Raw genomic sequence first — 23,212 nt, 5'->3', positions numbered from 1 at the left:
CTTTAAAGGTTTATGGGCCCTGGGGAGGGAGGGAGAGAGAGAGAGAGAGAAATGAGTGATGCAGTAGTGGCCGGCTTCACTTTTCCCACCCACTGCACACACACACACATACAGAAACGCACACATGCCAGCATATGCATACACACTTCATATGCCACTGTTAATCTGCCAGCAAGTGCCAGGCTGGAATGGGCTGGTGGTGGGCAGGGTGGGGCAGGGGGTGGCGGTGGATGTGAGGGGCTGGGATAAGGGAGGGAAACAGGTGATCAGTTGGTGCAGGAGAAGAGGAAAGAGGGATGCAACTGTGGCGTCGATAGAAAGCTGTCAAAGCTCATATTTTTACTGCTACATAGTGTGAACTTCGATACAATTTGAAGCATATGAGAGGAGTGTTTCATGTGTATTGAACCTGTTTGTTTGAAGAGCACATGTCATTTTCCTTTAATACATGTCTGCATCCAATACCACATGTTCAGGCATCCATCCATACAAGAAGGTTGCACATGCTGGACAAGTGTGCCCATTTTTGATTCATGTAACATGAGCTACAAAGGTTGTGCGTGTGTGTGTGTTTGTACGGTTGTCTGACCGAGGTGGGGAGCAAACCTTTGGCCCATAATCCTAAACAACCTCAAGAAGGGTCAAGTTGAAGAGCATGATGTTGGGGCACTCTGAGAGAGAAGAGATTAAGGCTGGAAGCCTGCTCAGTTTCAAGATGCGCTGGCTGCTGTTTTGCAGGCGGGTTGTTTGGCCACACACAAACTGAAGCGCGGACTCACATGCAACCAGCAGTCTGGACTCCCAGTACAGGAGCTGAACTGGCTCTGGATACTACCTCTCTGTCAGGGGAAGTGCTGACAAAATCATGTATCAAATGATTCTCCCGGATGCGCAACTTCACTTTGTTGCTGTAGATATTTTGATGAGTCATGTGTCGCTGTCCCCAAAGCAATGCACACTCCACTCTGAATCCCTTTTATGAGCATGAATAGCCACTATTCAGAGTGTTTTGGGAATGTTTTCTTTATAGTTATTCAGATATATGCCAGGGGTTATATTTAGCTCGGGTCCTCCTGGAGTCAGAAGGTTTAAAATTAGGAGGTGTCAGAATTCCAGTACAATTCTTAAGTTACTGTCAATAAACAGTAAAGGGCTGCTCTTAAAGGCGCAGTGGATGTATTATGGCATGATTTGAGTGCGATAAGCTGCTTGGGAAAGTGTGTGTGAATTTGTCTTGATATAGTACAAAAGTGTAAATCCTCTGCATGGTACACATGAGCATTTACACATCTAAATATCAAGATTCCTCAGTGCATGCCGCTTACGCGCACCGATGTGTGTTTTTGTACGTGTCTGTGTGTCTATCTGCACATTAGTGTTTGTAGGATCTGTTGACAGGGAAGCATGCAGCATTTTATTTGCTCAAGAGCAGAAAAAACACATAGCGCCAGCAAGGGAGCGGTGTGACATGAGCCTGCTGAAAGCAACCTGGCCAGCCAGAATTCAACCCTGGGATCATGATTCAGCTAAACATTTAAACACACTGTGTAATAAAAGAGCTGGGCAGCATAAAGCTTATTAATACATATGCAAATGTGCATGCTTACAGTTTAGTAGTTCCATTACTTTTAGAAAATTTATCTGTGAACCAATATGCATCTAGCCTTCAACAGTAAATGCGTATGTAAACAGATATGTATAGCATGACTCTGGGCTGTGACATCAATCACATGGTGATTTTATTTAGAAAGCGTTTAAGGTACATGTCAAGACATTTTTAGAGATATTTTCTGAATTGCATTAATGTTGACAATTTAGAAAATATAAGTATATATTTACATCTTTATGTAAATGAATGCCAACATTGGGTTCAACACCTCCTCCATTGCTGCAGTGATGCACAGGTGTACTCCAGGACACTGTGACATCACTGCTGGGTGTGGTCACAGGTGCAACAAAGCATGTGTCTGAACACACCCTAACACACAAAATGAAAGTGTTCTATCAGTCTGGATGAAGAGCTGACGTTCACATTCTGACACAGAACCAGGGAAGCTGTCCATGGTTCGAATGAGCCGTCGCCTCTCTCACTGCTGTCACACCTAAACTTCGCCTGTAGCTGCCAGCAGTTCATAGACGGCTGAATGGTCCGAAACGGCTGTGGTTTGGCCTCAAGCCCAAAGCTTGAAGCCTGGCCAGATGGAAATCTCGGCTTGCATGATCTCGCGAATCCAGCTGCCTCCCAGGGTAAGAGATGATTAGAGAAAAATATTCAATTTAACTGGTAAAGGACGTGAGAAAATCAACATTTTGTGTCACTTTAAAGAGTGTGTCCCCTTTTCTAAAATGAAATGTGTAGATTCTGACCTATTATTAGTGCAGCAAAATGCTCTTTTTGTTCTCTTCCAGCAGAAAGCACACTTTCCAGGACAAAATTAAACTACATTTTGATATCCTTTGTGTACATGTGTACTTTTACAAACATGCATATCTCATCTTTGCGGTACTGCACTGAGAACGTACAGCTGACATAACGCACATCATCCTGAAACTGGTCGTGGGGATGTCATTATGTCACATATTTTCCTAATGCTAAAGCCTACACGCTATTCAAAACTGTTCCAAAACTGATGGCAAAAACACTACATCAACATCAGCAATAGTAACATCATTGTTCATCCCTGGCGAATGCACGCCGCTGGCTTCATGTGGCCGTGCCCGCCACTTACACTGTGAGATTCTGTCTGCAGCTGCCCACCATTCACTTTTCATCAACTGGGTGGCAAACACTGATGAGGTCATTGCAATTTAGCCTCTGTAGGAACAAGTGCCCTCTATTTGTCATTCCCTCTCATTCATATCAAATGAATGACCAGCTTTTGGGAGTGCATACATGTGGATGAAACTCCAAACTAAAAGAATAAGCCCCAGAGAAAATCCGATCTGCACACACTTGAAATATAAGCTTGTTATGCTCCTTATGGCGGACGAGGTTTGCCAAAATATATATATCATGGATTCTAGTGGAATTTTCAGCTCTCAAACTAAGACATTGTAGCACAGTTAATGTGTAAAGTATTTTAAGTGGTCTATCTCTCAAGCAGGAAGTGTAAAAAAGGTCAGTATCACATAAAGGATATTGTTATTGCTCAGCGGGACACACATGAAGGTTAGAAACTTCCTACACTCGTGTGCAGAGACCTGTTAAAAGAGAAGAAACCCACATAAACAAGCGAGGCTTTTATTTTGTAATATTCATTTATTGTTCAATAAAAATAGATTTTAAAAAAGTGACGTGATGTCTCCTTCATGACTTCGCCTGATGGATCTGCCAACAGCTCCTTGTAAACGTGGGGCTTTATTTTTTGACTGGAAAGGGAATTTAAACCCCCTCTTCCCCTTCAGCATAATCTTAATCCCATAACTTCACTGGCCTTTGACCTCTGCACTGACTCCAGCCCCACATTCACTTCCTTTCACATTTCAGGCAGATACTGTACATTCGTCCCCTGGTCTCGTTTGTCTACGCGCATTGGTTCGGTTTCTGGTTGTGTGATTTGTTTTTTGCAGTTGGTCCTCGTAAAAACCACTTTTAACAATGTGAATAAAGAAGACATCTAAGCGCTAACACAAGAGCTCAAGCCATTAGTAAAACCAATTACAACTTATAACATCACTTTGTCTTAGGACATCTTTATACAGTAGTTACACGTAAGCACATCTTTGAAGGTGTAAGGAAAGTAAACTCTGTAAACACTTTGAGAGACAGCACTGTCCAGTCCCCTGCGGCAGGTTCCACAGCATCCTGTGAACCTGGATTGCTACAGTAACTGAGGCCAGGTCCACCGACTTCACCCATCAAACTCTCCTCTTTTGGACCTTTCTGGTGCTACATATGGAAACGCTACAGGCTATCATAACGGCATGATGTTGCTGAGCCTGGTCGATATTTTATAGCGGAAAAAAGTATTTATCATATGCTGAAAAACGGAGGATAGAAAAAAATAAATAAAACCCGACAGCTTGCAGCTTCTGTGAGTGTGAGATGTGGAGTTCGATGTAAACAGCGTGGTTCTCTTGTACAGTGTGAACAGAGAGACCAAAACTTGGCAAAGGTTCCCAAAAATGAGCTAAAAAGGATGGTTTAAACTGTTAAGAGGCTCCTGCACCATCAGTCAACACACGTCCTGTCTGTTTTATTATCATTGTTATTGTTTTATCTGATAATATAGCTGGCTATCTTATTCAATGTTTTCCTGCAGACTGGCAGTTGTAAGGATTACAGACACATTTGTTGATTGCTGATGTGTTGTTTAAGGGGATCCTTGGACGTAGTTTTCAAACTCTTATTAAGTACAAGCTGCATTTGCAAGAATGTTCATAACAGATGAAATTCCATCAAAATTAAAGCACGCCACACGTCTCCTCTCCAGCACGCCATGCTTTATTTGCCAGTGTTTTCAGCCATGTTTTAACTTTGGTGAAACTGCACCGAAACACACACTGGTCTGCATCTCACTGTGTGCGCGTTCTCAAAGTGAGAAATTGTTGCATAGTAGATATAACGTCATATTTTGGAAGCAGGCTGGCTTGCCACAAGTCTGTAGACTGTTTTAACTGTTTTAACATTTGAAATGTTTGCATTGTTCAAATCACAATTTGTCAAAACTAAACAGAGATGACAGAATAAAGGAACGGTCGATTAGCATGGTTTTAGTTTTTTCCTTTACTGCAGAGTTTTACTTATTTTCCAGCAGTGTGCAGTCTCCATCTTCACTTCTACAAGTCAGCAAGGCGACTGAAAACTAGCCGAGAGATGGTTTCACTGTTCTTCATCCCCGCATTGCAGGTCGTAGCGGTTTAGAGTCTCTAAATATATTTCTAAGCATCTTATAGTAAAATCTTTTCATCTATAACTTATGTGGAGGCAGTTTAGGAGACAGGTTGTTGCTTTGCTAACAAACACCGAGCCTCTTAACAACTCCAGTCATCCCTCTCACACTAGCATCCCTTTGGGCGACGCTGCTCTAGACTGATGGGCACCATTTTCTGATGCATCTGGGAATACCACAGAACCAAACACAGCAAAACACTGAACTGGTTTACTTTTAGCACAGCATGACTACAGTACTTTAGATGTACTCAGCACACAATTTTGGAAGGTTTACATGCTTTTTTTCCCATCTATTAGAAAAACAAAAAGAGTATTGCTTGTTTTTTTTTTTTCTCTCTCTGTTGTGAAAATCCAAATTAGCTGGTTTTAATTTGTGGTACTTCACAAAATGAGATGATCGCATTTGTTAGCTACACTACAACTGAGTCTACTATACAGAGGATTTGTGGCTGCAAACGGGAGAAAAGGAGCACCAGAGAGCCAGTGCCAGGTTCTAAAAGATGCAGCCTCTACCCTCCTCCTCCTCCTCCTCATGCTCTCTCTCTCGCTTTCTATCAAGCTCTCTCTCCCTTGCTTGGCTGCTTCACTACCAGACGGTATAGTAGCCAAGAGCAGTTGAGTGACAGGCTGACGGGCCAAATCGTCAGGCCGATTGCGTCCCCAAGCGGAGACGCCAGCCCCCCTCTGCACTTCTCCCTTCCTTCCTGCCCTCTGGGCCGGGTCCAGAGCCCACATCCTGGGAACATGGGGCCGGGCGGCTGCAGCCGACAGCTCTTTGGGAATGACACAATGAGAGAGTTCATAGGAAAAGCCGTGTCCGCGTGTGGCTGGGGAGGAGATGATGCTGCCCATGTCGCTTTGGCAACACGCACGGCCCGATGTGCCGGCGTCAATCATGCCAGAAGTCAAAGTGACGCTCCATTAATCTTGCTCAGCATCATAATCTTTTTCCCAATGATTTCTGACAGCACAAAAAACTCTTTTCTCTTTGTTCCATTTTGTTATTGTTCATTTGGTGTCCATATGAGGGTCTCTGATGTTCATAAAAATGGAAAATGGAAACAGAAGCCTTTCAGATAACAAGAACACAGCAGAAACCATGACAACATGTTATAGCTGCAGTGGTGGACGGTAGCACCACGGTGAGACAGAAAATAGAGTAGAGTTCAGGAGCCTGTTTGTACAAATGTAAGAGTTCCAGCTTCAGTACACATATTTTCTCTTTGCTCGTTCTCTGTCAGGAAGTATCACACCGTGGTGGCCCGGCTGTGTTTGAGCGCTAGTGGTGAATACTCCTTAATGCGAACGCACAGTTTACCCCTTAGCCAGGGGTTTTGGAGCTCCAGGGGACAGAAGTCATCCTGAAGCCACTTTTCTCTATTGTCCACAACCAGCACGAGGCCAAAGTGCTTCAACTGTTCAGAGCTGTAGTACACACACTGCTGCTGCTCACCGCCGCTGCTGCTGAGCATGCGCCGAGACACCACGTTCATCTCCTGCACCACCAGCTGAACCATCTCCCGTGCTGATGTTCCTGGAGTTACACAAAGCTGAAACACAGGAGGAGAAGATATCATGTCACAAACATAACAACAGTGAATTACTTCAACGCGTCAGAACGTATCTGTACCTTAACACTGGTCTCCTTCGGCAGGCCTGTGCGGTACTGTGGGTACACTCTGAGCGTGGCATGACATCTTTTCCTGAGGGCAGCAGATGACGGCGAGGAGAGTCTCTGTGTGCCGCTGTCCTGCGATAACGTACGTGCTGGTGGAAGCTGCGGTCGGCAGCGCTCACATGAGCAACAACGGTCCACCGACGAGGGCCTGTGCCACCTCCGCTGAGGCGAGGTGGATGGCGAGGGGCAAGTGGTGTGGTAGCAGTAAGGCTGGTGGTGGGCTGAGGTGGTGGAAGGGAACTCCAGGCTGCTGGTTCTCACACAGAAAGCCTGTCTCTTCTCTGTGATGTGCAACAGCTCGATCTGCCTGCTGGGCAGGATGAAGTCACTGTCAAACAGTTCCGGAGCCCCCCTTCGCCTTTCCCCTCCACACCGGACTCCTCCTCCTCCGCCACAGCGCTCACCTTCCCTCCCGTGCTGTGGCTCTGAGGCCTGGAGGACATCTGGCGTGGAATCTCTCAGCGCTCCCCCTCCACGTCCACCCCCACTGAGACACAACCCGCCTCCTGAGGTGCTCCCATCACTGCGCAGGAAACCACGGGGCTCCAGCGGCGCAGAGGATGAGAGGGGCGAGGGGGGCAGCAGGTCAAGCTCACGGGGACTCTGGGCACGGCTGGAGTCGTAGTCACTGTCGGTGGTGAGGAAGACCTCAGAGGAGCCTTCCTCATCCGACAGTCCAGCAAAATCTGCAGAATGTGAGAAAAAGGTCACGTTGATGTGTGCATGAGAAAGTAAAGAATTGCCAATTTGAGAGAAAGAATATTAGAATTTTGTGTGTTCACGTCATTTTTGTGAGTTGCACATAAAATCCTATATTCCCAACATCATAAAACTGACCTGAGTGCTTGCGGCAGGGTTCGGGTGAAGGCATGGGGGAGGGCATGAAGTCTGGCTGAGAGGAGGTGGAGGGGGGCTTTTCGGGCATCACTTCCTTGGAGAAGTCAACAATCCAGCTTATGGAGATGCCCCCTGTTGGCTGTTTGTAGCGGGCATACTGCAAGGCGTCCATGATCCACCTCGCATCACGCCACACCTCCTCCATTTGCTGTTGTACAGTCATCATGATCACAATAATTAATCATTAAAATTTGAATCCATTTCCCACACATACTAGCCCACCTAACCTAGAAGCATATACAGTATTGTAGAGTTTATTCAAGCTGTGTAGTCCTTCGATTGTCTTTGAAGACTGACTGAATGGTTTTACCTGCATGTGTTCCTGGACCTGCTGGTGCTTCTTCTTAGCAGCCAGGAGCTCGGCCTCAGAAAAGGCCTCCCTTAGTGCCTGCTGGGACATGAGGGACTCCAGCTCCAGCAAAGCCGATACTCTGCAGTACTGGCCAATGAAACTGGGGCAATAGGCGTTAAAGTGGACTGTGGGTGAATCCAACAAGAAAAAAGAAATGTATAGCTTTGGAAACAGCAGATGGTGTCAAATATTTGTTTCACATAATGCAGAACATGTGTGATTATTAACCCGTTTCTGCCTAAAATCTGATATACTGACCCAGTTCAAAGATCTGCAGGGGCAGGGTGAGGAAGCCAGAGCGGGGGGAGTATGGGTTATTCTGACCGGGAGCGGTGCACACTTCATCTGAAGGAGGCAGGAGGAGCAGGAAGGACACTTTGTCCCCAAACTCCAACACCTCCTGGCTGTAGATACGGAAGTCCTGTGCCTAGACGCATAGAGAGACTTGATCTAAGTGACCGAAAACTAACATATCCACTGAAATCTCTTTTTAATACTGTATATATGCAGTGTTCGTCTTGTTCAGGGTTGGGGTTTCAAAAGGTCACGGTTACAGCGTAGACTGCTGGGCCACCATGAAGTCAGTTTTCACTCATTAAGGTATTTTGAAAGCAGAACTTGAGGCTCCAACTCCAATAGTGGAATGACAAGTATGGAATAAGGCAACTGCATGGTTTGCTGTAATTGGGGGTTACTGCATATCACTAATACACTGTTGGGCTCTTTTGTGGAGCAGGTCAAGAGTAAAAGTATGTAAGTGCGAAAGGCGTATTTGTTGTTTTTAAACCTTTTTTTAAACACCCATCCTCACTGAAAACAAATATTTCAGGTTTCAGTTCTGCATTCTGATGACAGTCTAATCTATCCATGTGTATATTTAATATATATGTCTATGTAACTTTTAATGGTACATCTTTGCAGTCTGTGAAGTTCTGAATAGTACTAGATGGAGCAGTGGGTGGTAAAATGTTAAAGCCAAACGGACAATGATTGCCACTGTGCTGGAATTCAAACCATGTTCTTTTGCAGAGATCATGTAGAATTAGTGGTCTAACCAGAACTGGCTGATCGTCCATTGGAAGCATTTTCTTTGCTTTGAGCTTTTGCTACTGCCTTCCACTGGAACTTGGCTGGATAGTTTCTACTGGATTTCATGGTATCAGTCAAAATCAAGTCATACACAAAATAATGTTTTTTTGCATTTAGTAATGAAATTACCAAATGGAAATGGTTTCAAATCTCACTATCAAACCTTGTGTGCTTATGGAGAAAGTTGCACGCAGTTTCAGTTTGACTATGACCTAACTCGAACCTGATTTCCAGGGACATTGATGTGTGCCATCAGATCCTTGATTGCACTGCGCAGGTCCTGTAGGAGGCGATGTGGAGCACTCTGTACCTCATGGTCCATTTCCAACGACTCCTCCAGAGAGCTGAGAGCTTGTAGCCACTGCCACTCCTCTCTAACACAACACACATCGAACACACATTCACAGGAATGCTACAAACAGTGCATCAATCCATATCACAGGTATCGCTGCTGTTGTTTTGTTGCGCATAATCCCCACCTGGACACATTGCTGTTGTCTCGAATTTTGGTGTGACAGAGGATGTTGGGCAGTTTCTGGGGCACCAGTGCTCTGATCTGCTCCACAGATGTGCACAGCTTCAGGTAGCCCAGGTATAAGCCTGGGGACAACATCTTCTTGCTCCGCCTGTGATAAGCCAGCTTCTCCTGGGAACAGCAGGTGGACAGAGACTAAGTTAGAAGACGGCGCAGTACTGTCGACTGGGGTTGAACGTGTGGTGACACTGATTCTAATTTTGTCTCCATAAGCATCCTCACATTCATTTAAATGATGTTGTTTTCATGTTTTGCTATTGTTAGTCCTCGAGGGACTTCAGTTTATAGTTGTTCCAACATGTTCAAAGTGGAAGTCAGCACTGCAGAATAGCCCATCAGCACATTTTTATGGATTTCATCATACAATTTGTTCATAACTGGCCACAAAACAAATATTTCAGTGAAATGTGGTTTTGCCAAAGGGAGTCTCCACCATTGTTTTGGAACCACAAGGCCAAACCAACTTACACTGGAGACAAAACAGCTTTGCAACAATGGTATCAAGTTTACCGGCCTATATAGACAAAATCAACTTGTGGTCTAGTTCCAGATTGTGGTCGCGCTGAACAAAACAGCCACACAGCATTAGTTACAAAACACAAAACAACAACAATTAGCTAGATTATCATCATCACGCCCACAATGCTGACATTTAAATGCAACTTTCAAATTTCCACCGCCTGAATGAGCAGCTGATTAACATTCATGATGGGCTGGCATGGATCCAATATTTGACCTGCCATGTGTCATTTTAATGAATTTGATGGCGAGTCAACTCAATATGTGTCCTTGCAAAGAAGGTGGCAAATGGAAGAGGAGAGTCATGGTGATTAATGTTGTCTAAATAAAGAATGTCTGCACAAGCAGCACTCATAATTGGAAGCACATTGCAATTTACAGTCCCATTGTTTCAACCTCGTGTTTACTGGTTTTCTGTGAATGAGAGTTTAAGAACATTAGAGCGATACCAATAAATAAATGTTTTCCAGGACTTTTGGATGTATTTTGTTGTTGACAAAGTGCCTTACGCTACACTGTTTCATCTTGCTAAATCTCTGGGTAACAAAAAATGCAAAGAATGAGCCTGATAAAAACCACAACCGCTGCTGACAAACCCTCCTGCCATTCCTAACTGCTGTGGAAGCAGCCTGTCTCCAAAACAAAAACAAAAAATAACCAATTTTCCAAAACTAACTTCCAATCGCTGCCCGTCTATTCCTGTGGGACTCACATGGAGTGTGATGAGAAGCATGTCCAAGGCAGTGGGCTCTTCAGGGGACGAGATGGACTTGCGTTGCAGCTGGAGTTTGCAAAGCTGCGTCCAGCGAACCCCATCCAGGTTGGGACAGGCATTCATGTCCTTCAGGAGCACCAGCAGGGCATTACCATGCTTGTCTTTGATTGGCTCATAATACACCTGACCAAGGTCCTGGGTACCCAGCATTCCCTGAGGAAAGATATCAGAAAATAGCTGTACTGCTGCTCTGTTTAGAGCAGAAGGATGAAATCATAGAGGGAGGGTTACCACGACTGCCACAATTTCAATTACAAACCCATAGTTCCAGTAGTTTGTGATGTTGAGGTCAAGTCTCCTGAGCATTGTACTACCTGTAGCTGGGAGACAGCCTGAAGCATCTTGAGACGTGTCTGCAGAGTACACGAACAGGATGACTGGGAAGGACTGAGACACTGCTGCAGCCAGGGAATCTCCTCCCACAGATACGACACCTGGAAAATAGATAAGATGCACACACACATTTTTTTTTGTTTGGTTTGCCATGGGTGATCAATTGTCTAAGAAATATATCAAAGTTTGTTGTTGTATGTGTCTTCCTATCTGTCTTTTTTACTTTCTGTTCCTTTCTGTCTGTCTGTCTACCTTAGTAAACCAGAGGAAGTCCTGCATTAGGGAGGTGGAGTAGGAATCTTCAACCTCCACAATCGGAATCTGGTCCTCTGAAGTCACCAACACATTATCATCTCTGTAGAATATGGATGTCAGATAGAGACCTCTGGAAAGTAACATAGAAACAGTACATGTGTCAGAGCAGAAGCACCACAGCACTGAATGGGTAAATATCAAAATGGCACATCGCACAACACACCAGGCGTTATTCATTAATTTTTTTTTATTTTGCTTTGGTATGATGGACTCGCATCAAAGCTTACACTGATTTGCATTTTGCTGAGGGTGCGTTCTCAAAGTAAGAAAAATCAAAACAATGACATATTAAAAATGTGATAAATACACTCAAAGCATGGTGCTGCCATGCAAACGATCACACAGTCATGGCACCCAGTCAGTACCGTATTTAATATTCAAACTGGGATGTAGTGTGCTCTCTCTTAAATGAATACTGATTGAAAATCTCTGTGCAAAAAGATAATGGACCTTTTCAAGCTTTTAACAAATTTGCTGGTTGGTTGGAAGAGGTGGCGCAGGCTTTTGGACACTGAGTGCTTCCTCCCTTGTGGTGGTGCTTTGCACTGTTCTGTGTGGACAAGACAGAGAAAAGAAAGGATTTTGTTAATTCCACAGCAACAGAACAACTGAGTCAATTTACTTCTTCTGAGTGAATATTCTGACACTCTTGGTGCTTTAAAGTCAAGGCACTGGTAAGAAACTGTGGCGCGACTGATTGGTTGTCTGATTTTCTCGCTAACACCAATGAATACCTCTGGCCTGACAAACTCTGGAAACATCTCTTCCAGTGACAGGCCGTTACCTAATTGACAACCAACCTGACACGTCCAACAACACGGTCGGAGTGGAATGTTTTTCGACATTTCATGCGCTCCAGTGGCGCGGCACCATTTGACAGTCATGCTGGCTGCCAACAGCAGACTATGGGCCTTGAGGGAACCACTAGCTCTCAGATCCCAGAGGGACACTAACTCTGTGTATATGTATGCATGTGTGTGTTTACCTGCATATACTATTGCTGCTGGAGCATGGCATGTCTTGAGCTACAGCCATATGAGTGGAGCCAAGGAGCTGTAGTAATTTGTGTATGTGTGTCTGTATGTGTCTTAACCCTTTGCCACTCACTGACAGGGAGGTCAGTTAAGTCTGTGGGGACATGTTTATTTTTAGTGGGCCTGGAGGGGGTTGGAGGCGAAAGAGGGAGGTGTGTGTGTGTGTGTGTGTGTGTATATATATATATATATATATATATATATATATATATATATATGTGTGTGTGTGTGTGTGTGTGTGTGTGTGTGTGTGTTTGTGTGGGCGCCTGTTGGTGAGATAACGCACCAACCCAACTCATTAGAAACCTTGAGTCCCAAACCCTTCGCAGATTCCCTCTCCTCCCCTCCCAGGTGATCTTACTCCAGCCCCAGGCCACTTAAAGTCAATAAATCCCCCCATTCAAGACCTGAAAATAACTAATTTTCTCTTCAGGTGGACGAGCCGAGGTGGAGTAAGAAGAAAAAACAGCACCCCTCGACCCCTCTCACCTCCCCAAATTTCTCTTTACTCACGAGTCTGTTCAGCTCCAGTCCTCCTGGCCTCAGTCCCTGTTTGACACTGAGTAAGACAGACAAGTATGGCCGTCTGCTGGGGTGCCTGTGTTAGTCAAGGCCTCTTTCACAGTTTAATTAATAGTGTTTGGACAAGAGGGAGAATGTGGCGTGGGCTATAAGCCGGGCTGTGATGGGGGTGCGTACATGGACATGTGTGAGAGAGTCAGGGTTGAAAGAGGGAGCATGTACTTGAATATTTGTGTCCGTTCACGTACATGTGTATCTATGTGTGCGCCTGTCTATCTTTACGTGTGTATATGTATGGACAGTAGACAGGACGACTGGTGGGGGTGTGGAGGGGGGAGGTGGCAGTAGTCAGTGTTAATTTATGCCCTCTCCCGACTCCAGCCCAGGACTCGTCTCTTACAGGAATAACAAACATGACCCCGGGACACGCCACCTTGGCTACCGTGTCTGAACTCTCAAGCTCCATCAGTCGCCGTCTGACAAACCAAGAGCCACTCAATACTGACTATTATATTGCGTCTCGCCTTATTGCAAATATGGTCTAGCCACAGTGGACAATAGTAAGTGGGTGAGTGTGTTTGGGCGTGTGGGGGTGTGAAGAAAAAGAGAGACAACTTGCTCAATGCTAAATGCAGTTTGCTGTCATGTAAAAAAGTCAGTGTGGACAGGTTTTGACACTTATGGGACCAGCTTACAGCCAGCAGTGTTTGGGGATATAAACAGGCTGAGTGTGAGAGAAGTTGATCTGCATTTTGTCACAGAGAGAGAGGTATTCAGCAGAGGAAGGGCTGAGTCATGGAAAGACGCATAAGGGGCTGTGGGGTTGTTGAGACAGAGGGGAGGGTATTATTTTTGAGGTGGCACGCCGTCTTAGGGTGTAAGGCCCCCAAAGTAGTTGTCATGCCTGAGATTGTTAAGTGTCTGTCAAGGTGAGATGAAACACGGCAATTAGTGAGACGTGTTACACCTGCGAGCCGAACTGTCCGTTGCTCGTGTTTGTTTACGCCAAGAATATTTCTGAAACATGAACTAGACGGTGGCTAAAAATTTAGATGTGTTTTTTTAACATGTGATGGGCGTAGTGAAAGCGACAGAGGCTCGGGTTAATGTCAGACGCTCATACCACAGCGAAGGGTGCATTTCACTTCAACTTGTGCACTTAACCTCAACTGATATGTGTAGTAAAACTGATCGTAAGATTAGGATCAAGAATATGAGTCTCAAGGCTGTTATTCTACCTCAGAATTTGCTGCATGTAATTCCAAAGTTAAACCCATTGGCAGTTTAAAATGTCTAGTATGATATAAGGTGCTCATATGTAACTCAATGAGTACCTCAAGTCACTATCACTGCCAAACTCGGTAGACAAACATGTCAAACAAGGCTCTCTTATTACTGTTTAGTGTTTCAGGTGAACACCCCACTAAATCGCTCAAAAAGTTGTTGATACCATGGCAGACACAGTGGCGGTGAGCTTCCTTTATCTGTCCAAGTAGCTGGTCTAGTGCCTCCTTCTGGCCTCTTTGACGTGGAGCACGGCCATCGATATCCCTCCAACCTGCAGACAGAGGTAAGAAGGACATATTAGAGAAGTGACCATGCAATGTTCTGGCTGTCTGTCACTGGTTGGTCATTGCACCACTTTGGTCCAGACTGAAATCTGAACTGATTGGATGGATTATCATGAAATTTGGGAAAAGACAATCATGTTCCCCTCATGTTGAATTGTAATAACGTTAATCTCCGAAGAAGCACCATCAGCAGGTCAAAAGTTTTATTTGTCCAATACTCGGATACTTATAAAAGTAATAACATTGTCGTTAGCCTCAGCTGTGCTTTGCTTTTAGTGGTAATTAACAAATGTTAGCATGCTAACATGCTAAACTAAGAGGGTGAACACGATAACACCGTACCTACTTGTTAAATTTGCCAATAGCCATTTCCATCTCCATATTTTTATGTACATTTTGAAGTATCGTATTAGAAAAGGTTGATTGAAACAACAAAACTCTAAAACTTTAATTCAGGTGGTTTTTGTCTTTTTCTTCTTCTTTTTATTTCTGACTTGCAACTTCTATTACCGCCATGTGCGATGTAGCATATACCGCCAATGTATGACAAAATGATGCTTCTTGTAGCCTAGTTCATTTGCTGCAAACCAGACGTTGGTCGGGTGCCCAATTTGCATTTTATGTTTTTTCACCTTTGCAAAGGTTTTCTTCAAATTTGCTATCCCAAACACAAATGCAAGAGAGACTTCCTTCTTTGTTCCACGGATTTTCACGTTTTCAGACCAACAGTCTTCATTTATTCTTCATTTATTCGTATAAATATGGATCAGCCAGTGTTGACTACTGTCAGTCATTCACTTGTTTTTGTATGTGCAAGCCTTGTAAGATTTATATCATGGACTAGTTGCCCCTGGGGAAGCATACAGATTGTGTCCAAAGTGGAAAGTTTGAATTCATCAGCATTGTTTGGTTTATTTGAAATGGGTGAACCTGGATCTATGGACTATGGAGCAATAACTTTGGTTAGATGAAAATAAACTGGACGTCATGTTTGAGCATCTACGGAAAGTTTGTTTATTTGAAGATGGCCTCGAAATCACACATAGAATTATGACATGCACAAAATATTCCTTCTTTCAATGATTTTAATTGTAGTAAAAACAGCAGTCATGTGACAATTTTACTATTGTATGACCATACAGTGCTGACACACACACCGATGGGACTTGAGGTGAGGTTAGTCTGGGGACTGGGGAGGGGGTTAATCAAATTCTGCTTGGGACCCCAAAAATTTCTTGGGCTGGCCCTATTCCTGAGGCTTCCAATAGTAGGAGTGTGAGGTGTGTGAGACGGCCTGCTTCTCAAACAGGTCTAGTGTGTGTACGATCGGAAACAGCACCCACCCCAGTGTGAGAAAGCTGTGGTTGGCTGACAGACAGACTTACTGAGCACCATTGCGACTGACTGCTCTGCGCATATTTGGGCACAGAAAAGTATGCACACACACACGGACACACATGTACCCAGACACACAGACATAGGGTGGCTTCTCCAGTGACATAAAGTGAGAAAAGTAGCACAACGCACATCCCGCTGCGCCTCCAAGAGCAAAACATACAGTTATTGTGATACAACCTCTGTCTCTGACTGTTTCTATTCCTCCCTGTGTCTCTTTGTGTTCCTCCTTCCCAGTAATAAAGGCACATTTAGAAACACGCCATCACAAAAACAATGAAACTTTTTGTTCACTGTATGACAAACAGGCACTTTCTCGACCCTCCTCATAGATGACCAGCTCTGCAGAAGACGATCCTTCGGCACCTTCTGCCTTCTGTGTAAGTAAGCCAGCATCCTTGCTTGCTCACTGGAGGATGTGTCAGCGATAACCCGCCCCCTACCACCATCAACCACCCCCCACCCCCCATCACCCCCACCCCAACTCCCTCTCCTGGAGCCCCCCGGAGGGCGCGTGGGGCTGAAACACGGTGAGCTCTATTCCCGGAAAGGTGCCTGTCCCGACAGGACAAGCGGGCCCTTTAATGGGCGTCCACGGCCCGGTATAAGGCCCCCACTGTTGGGGCCGCGCCGCGTGCTACAGCACAGACATGCAAATATTTCCAGTGGTAGGCCCAAATGGAAAACACAAACACGCAACATCGAAATTAGCTCTGAGAGAGGGAGGGAGGGAGGTGGACAGTAGAAAAAAAAGAGAGGGAAAGCCCAGTCTCCTAAAATGAAGACGCACACACACACACACACACACACACACACACACACACACACACACACACACGCTTACTGAAAAACACGGTGTGCTGATGAGGACAAACATGTTCATGTGTTCCCCAGATGTGCCCGAAGTGTGCCAACACGCACACAATCACAGTACCTATGTTCCCTCTCTTACAGTAAGTCTGTACCAACTGTGCAGACTTTACATGCTGCACGCAAACAGCAAGGATGAAACTCATCTCATAAATCAATACACTGAATTAATTACTTCACATAAATGAATTGATTTACTGACAAACCACCAAATGGACTCTTAGACTATATGGCCAAAACATAAAAACTATATACAAAAGAAAATATTTCAAAGTCCTCAATGTGGCATTTGTAACTTATTAGAAAACCTCAAGTATAGATACATACATACATACAGATAGATAGAGAGATAGAGAAAGGGAGAGAGAGGGTCAGAGCTGCTGTGGTGAGTCAACACCTCAGCTGTTGTTGCACATGACTTCACGGTTAACTTCTTGGCTGAACCCAGACAGCTTCTTCTGCCAGCCAGCCCCAAACACCATCCTGAGGCTATGGTTACACACACTGACGTCCGCAGAGGGGGTCCCAAAACCCACCCAGCCTGCTGGCCAAGGAGGGTCCAGCTGTCACCCCCCTAATGATGTCAAAGCAACGCCAGAATGACGTTGGAATAACCAAATCGATTGAGTGGATGTGAAATGATGCGATTGTCCAAGTCCCTTTATGTGTGGGAAAGCTCAAGAGAGATTGTATCTCTCACGCACACACATGCACACACACGTGCACACACACACACACACACACACATACAAGTCCTGTGTTAAAACTATTTTGCACTGGTGTTAATTTAGTGAGGCCGTCCAAACCCTTCAGGGCTCTTGTTTGGTTGTTAACTTGTTTTGTATTTCGCTTAATGCCAAACACACACATGAACATGTACATATGCTTGCGCATGATGGAGACTTACTGGAAGGTGCAGCGCAGGCAGGGGTGGAGACTAGTGGAGGCCCCCAGCCCTTCATGTTGTAGGCTGACACCTGGACATAGTAATAGGTCCCCTGTAAGGACAGGACACATAGCAGTTAAGGCAAAAGCTCGCCACACATTCAGTACACAGCTACAACCCAAAGAACAGCGTCTGTAAACCACATATGTATACATATGTATGTGTGTGGTTCAGTGCATCTGTTTCTCTCTTGTTAGATCCCTGTCTGTCTTCATTTCTGTGTGTGTGTGTGTGTGTGTGTGTGTGTGTTGTGGGTGAAGGGTCTATCTTGAAGCCCTGTCTGTCTCCGTGCCCAGTGCGCAGACAGCAGGCCTCTGTCTCTCCTTTCTCAGCCAGATCAATCAAACCAGCCGCCGACACTTCCTGACCTCGCCTTGACCCCTGTCATGTGACAAGGAGTGAGCTTTGGCTGGCAGCAGGGGTCTTAAAGGGGGTGGGGGGTGAGGTGGAGGGGGTGCTCTGTCACACAATAACATGCCCGCTTAAAAATGCCAAACATAAATCAGGTGGCAGGCTACCAAGCTGCTCTTTTTATCATTTTGGAGGCTGTTTTGCAACTGTTCTTTATGAATGGTCAAGCGCCATGACTTCGAACAAATAACAAATAAACTGTGTTTTTTTAGCAGGTCCATTTGGGATTGATGGTGACTACAAATTGTGTGTGGAGTTTGATGTATGTAATAAAGAGGCACATGGGAAATGCCTTCAAATGTCATCTAAGCAAACGCCTCAAGCTTGCATGGAAATAATATCAGGGGCCTTCATGTGGGAGAATAGCTTTTAAATTTTTTATCCGTCACCACCAACAGCTGGAGAAGCGAGAGCTTAGTGGTTCTTTGTGTTGCTTTGTCAGAAATAAACGACCAGATAATGCATGATTGTATCCTTTTTATCTGGTAGTTCTTAAGAGACTCAGGTGAAAATGGTGTGTTCTGTAAGGCTGCAGGGGAGGACAATACGCATGAGTAAACCCTTAGAAGAACTGTAAAATTTATTGTCAGTGGAGCTGCTCCTGGTTAACTTTTGACAGCATCCCATATAAGAGATTTAGTTCAGCTATTTAGGATTTTGGATGGGATTCTTCCGGATTGAATGATCACACTGAAGAAACTAATTCAACAGACCACCAATAACATGGCGGAGACAGAGATTCTGGCAGAACTTACAGATGTGAGTCCAGTGATGTTGCACTGTAGCAGAGTGGTGTCCTCCACCACCATCTCCCCCAGTAAAGGAGTGAGTGAAGGCTCACTGCTCCAGCCCACTGCAGATTCACACAAACAAAACATGTTTTAACTTAGGTATCTTCAATATATACCTTAAAAAAAATTTTAGTATCTCATTTAGCACCAGGTCTTTACATATTGTGATACTAAGCAGTTGTTTCTAAATGAAGCAATGCAATGTGGCTGACCTTTGTACTTGGTAACCACAGCAGAGTTGACACACAGAGGTTCCTGGAAGTCCACCCTTAGACTGGTGCTGCTGCTGACAGACAGGCGAACCACACTGGGAGCCTCCGGGGGGTCTGGATAGGCAGACAGATGGAAAGATGGCAAGTAAATAAGTACAGAGACGGACAGGTAAGAAGCAAACGGAGATCCTACGCTCCATATTAAAACCACTATAATGGAGCGAGCGCATGCAATTGGCAGCTTAATGTAATGACATCATTTAGTCTTCCTGGTCTGTTGCACAATGCGTTGCTCAGTTGCAGAGGTGGAAAACGTCTCAAAAGTGTCAAGTCATGGATGCTTGTGAAATTGAAGCAATTTACAGTCAGTAATGGATGGAAAAGACAACAAGGCTGGATTTGTAATCTACCATCTCCACAAATTAATGTCAACTCAATTGACACTAAAAAGAAGCAATGACGTCACTGGTAGTGATTGTGAATGTAGCTATGTAAACATAAACTACATTCATCAATTCATACATCAAACTATGTGAGTATGTCTAATTACAAAAACTGACCTTTTTTTTTTTTACATTCAAGTGCAGATTGGTTTGGGTGGAAGGGAGCAATGTGTGCACCTAAGTGTGTGTCTGCTTTCGGGGGGTGGTTGTCTACTCTAACACTAAGCGTGTCATGAAATGCCCATAAAAACTAAAGCAGGAATACAGCCGTGTTGTGTTTGCGCACACACAGACACACGCGGTGTTGTGCACTGGGCTCCCCAGTGTGGAAGCCATTAACTCAGCCCAGACAGAACGCCAGGAGAGAAAAAGGGTGCAAAAATGAAAACCAAGGACGTAAGTAACAACCATCAAAGTCATCCTGGAGCCTTACTAGCATGCTCGAAGCCCGTCTGCATGCGTCGTAAGAGTCGGAGCCTCCACTCCCAGGCCTTTAGCTGTCTCTCCCGGTCAGACCCCTCCCGGTCAGCAGGACCCTCGCTTCCAACCTGGGCCTGAAGCTCTGACACCCGCTGCTCTGCCTCCTGCACCAATGTGGCCAAATGCACTGCTCGGCCCTCCAGACTCACAACTAAGAAATGCATGAGAGAGACAGCAAGAGAGAGAAAGGTCAGTGCATTCATACTGTATTAAAAGAAGAGTTTCATTACATTTCGGCACATGTTAAAGTGACTCCATTATTTCAAACTACTTTGACATTCACAAAAATGCTTTTATATTCACACACACACACACACACACACACACAAAAGGGCAGCTGGTAAATACAGCTCAAGGCTGAGCTGAACTATAAATTTGAGTGTTCTGTTGTTCCAACCAAGATTCAAAGAGTGAATGCAAAAATACTGCAAACTGACGACAGTGAAAATTCTTAATTAAAATAAAATTCTCAAGCAAGCATCACTTTTTTGATTAGAACTGTTAAATCCGGTCAAACTATACCATTGTGGAGGTTTTCAGGAACAAAACACGCTACAAAATAATCTATCAGCTCAATTAGAGAAGTAAATAGTGTTGATTTTACTTTTGTCACGTGCCTCAACAATGTGCATGGCTACACTGATACGGCAAGAAACTCTCTGCCTGCAATGTTGCAAATTGCTTTTGCAGATGGCTCTTTTTAATGTCTTTGTTTGCCAAAATGCTGCGCAGATTCCTCAATAAACTTCATTTAACTAAGCAGTCCCTCTTTAGGGATGACATCATCTCGAAAATGACAGAGAAAATGTGGCAATGAAAGCAAGAGGGGCAAGAAAAGGAGGGGTATTTTTCATATGCGGTTATAAGGCAACACAAAACGGTGGGAACATGCATAGGCATCGTTTTAAACTGCCATTGTAAAAGTATTCTTCTGCAAAACCTGTGGAAAAATGTGTATAACTGATCTATTTTTGTTGTATACCGCAGGCTCACACAGCCTCCGTCCGAGGAATGTTTTTCTGGGTGTTACTAAAACAATGAACATTGATGTTTACTTAAACAAAAAGCACATCAGTGTAGTAGATGAGATGTAACACCCAATGAAAATATGCAAATCATGGCCGTGCGGTTAGTGATAGTGGCTGGTGGTGGCATCACACAAAGATCAAAGATTCAAATCCAACTGCACTTGAAATTGCCGACGTGTGCAGATCACTCTGAATAAAAGAAAAGAACAGGTAATGTAAAGCTGCTCAGGTCACAAAGGACAGTAGCTGTACTGTACTTCTTCTTTGGTGGCTGGTCATTCTTGGAGTGTTTGGGGCTGGTGTGTGTCTGTGTTTAGTCTGTGTGGTCTGTGTTTGTTCATTGTAGATTCCACTGTTGAGCGTTAGATTCCACTGTTGACAGTAAGTTTAAAGCTCCGTGTCAAAATGTCCATCTGGGTGTTTAATTCTGCGGCTCTCTCTGTGTCTCCGCAGTGGCTGTGAGCTTCTCTTTGAATCTGAGTGTCTCTTCAGGGTGTCAATCTTTTGCTGTTCTCTCCAGCCTCTTGTGTGAAGACTTCAAGGCCGTTTGTCACTTAAAACAGCCAACACAAGGGTTGGAGTTGAGATTTAAGTTTAGGGTTAGGACTATTGCTGCGGATCATTGGACTTGGATTGAAATAACTGTTGAAGGTCCATTTTGATTTACATTTCCAGCGCTGTCAGGCCTAGAATCTGGTCCAGATGCTGTCACCAGTGTGTACGTGTGTCTTGATTTGTCCTTATTTCACATCAAGGCTGCAGTCTTCCACAGCACATTAAAGTGACTTTGTCCTTCTGAGAGGCACTGAGGGATTTATAATGTGAATATGAAGTTGCTTTTGAGAATTTGTTTGATTGTCTTTGTCTGCCCTTTGTCTGTCTCTCTGCTAACCACACAAAATACAGTCAAGCATGGCAATATTAATACGCATCAGAATCAATTCCTTTCAAAGCTCAATGAAAAGTCTGCAGCGTCTTTGATGTCAATTCTCCTCAGATGGAGTTTGATTAGTATGTGCTTATCGAAACAGAAGGCGAGTCTTTACTTTCCTTATGTGCTATTGTTCTCTCCCTTTCTTTGTCTGTTTCAGTCTTCACACATATGCACACACACACAGACACACACACACACACACACACACACACACACACACACACACCCTCACATGAGTTATTTGAGTTCTGGAGAGAGAGCACAATCAAAGAGCAAACTTCAGTAAACATCACTTTCCATTCAAGTGTTTTCAATTTAATGATACCTTTATAAGACGTCTGGCTCAGCTCTGGAGAAGTCCGTGTGCGTGCGTGTGTGTGTGTGTGCATGCGCAAGTACAAACACAAACAGTCTAGGAGCCGTACTGGCGAGTTCTAATCATTAACAGAGGAAGGGAGCAGAGGCTCAGCAGATCACAGACAGTGAAAAGTGCTTACAAAGATGACTAATATTGCATCATTATTAATACCCCTTCATCCCCTTTAATATGTTTTCACTGCCAGCAGAAAACAGAAAGCGATGTGTGAGTTTGTCAATAGTGTGTGGACGAATGCATTACCGGTATGCATGATGAGAGATTGTGTTATGAGTTATGTGTGCGTCGTTGCTTTGGTGCCAGCTGATGTAGCCGTGACAGCGGCTTTGGCTTCCACAGCAACAGTTGCTGATTCCCATAGAGTGACTATTGAAAAACAAACAAACCCTGTCTGGTATCAGTTCCGAGCTATGCTAAAGATTGAAATCTCCATATAAAAAAAAAAATGGTTCCACATCTGTCAGTAAGTGAGAGATGTGGTTTTGGGCCTCACTCACATCATAACTTGTAAACGGTACAAGTTGTGATTGGCAGAAGACAACTAGCTTTGGCTTTTCCACGAATTACACAAGATTTGATTGGCTAAAAGATCAGGCAAATCAACTTGCTTCCCGCTCAAAGCCAAGGTAGCATTTGCTATGGTGGGATTCACCTGTAGGTGAGCCAAAGTTCTTTTAAGAAAAGCTGTCAAAAGAAAAAATATGATTCAATACAAGACTGACTACATGAGAGAAACATTGCTCTTATTAGTACAGATGACCCCAGAAGAGATTTGGAATATTTTCTTCAGAAATAAAAAGATATATAGAGCT

General features: G+C 44.4%; 1 protein-coding gene across 2 annotated transcripts in view; it reads right to left on the bottom strand.

Moving 5' to 3' along the window:
* Positions 1–2,993: 2,993 nt before the first annotated feature.
* Positions 2,994–23,212, bottom strand: part of ankfn1b (ankyrin repeat and fibronectin type III domain containing 1b) — a 104,926-nt gene continuing 84,707 nt past the window's right edge. The window contains exons 8-23 of one of the 2 annotated variants that reach the window (XM_076760690.1): positions 20,016–20,213; positions 19,140–19,253; positions 18,892–18,989; positions 17,687–17,777; positions 14,394–14,501; positions 11,838–11,937; positions 11,325–11,457; positions 11,054–11,173; positions 10,677–10,892; positions 9,390–9,556; positions 9,134–9,284; positions 8,080–8,248; positions 7,780–7,946; positions 7,410–7,617; positions 6,525–7,258; positions 2,994–6,444 (exon numbers count right to left, since the gene is read on the bottom strand). In XM_076760690.1, coding sequence (XP_076616805.1) covers positions 6,142–6,444; positions 6,525–7,258; positions 7,410–7,617; positions 7,780–7,946; positions 8,080–8,248; positions 9,134–9,284; positions 9,390–9,556; positions 10,677–10,892; positions 11,054–11,173; positions 11,325–11,457; positions 11,838–11,937; positions 14,394–14,501; positions 17,687–17,777; positions 18,892–18,989; positions 19,140–19,253; positions 20,016–20,213 — 3,077 coding nt within the window. In that variant the 3' untranslated portion in view covers positions 2,994–6,141. The remainder of the gene's footprint in view (positions 6,445–6,524; positions 7,259–7,409; positions 7,618–7,779; positions 7,947–8,079; positions 8,249–9,133; positions 9,285–9,389; positions 9,557–10,676; positions 10,893–11,053; positions 11,174–11,324; positions 11,458–11,837; positions 11,938–14,393; positions 14,502–17,686; positions 17,778–18,891; positions 18,990–19,139; positions 19,254–20,015; positions 20,214–23,212) is intronic. The other variant, XM_076760691.1, reaches the window with a different exon arrangement.

Source organism: Chaetodon auriga, chromosome 20, assembly GCF_051107435.1.
Source record: "Chaetodon auriga isolate fChaAug3 chromosome 20, fChaAug3.hap1, whole genome shotgun sequence".
Lineage (NCBI taxonomy): Eukaryota > Metazoa > Chordata > Actinopteri > Chaetodontiformes > Chaetodontidae > Chaetodon > Chaetodon auriga.
This window is presented reverse-complemented; position numbering and strand designations above follow the sequence as displayed.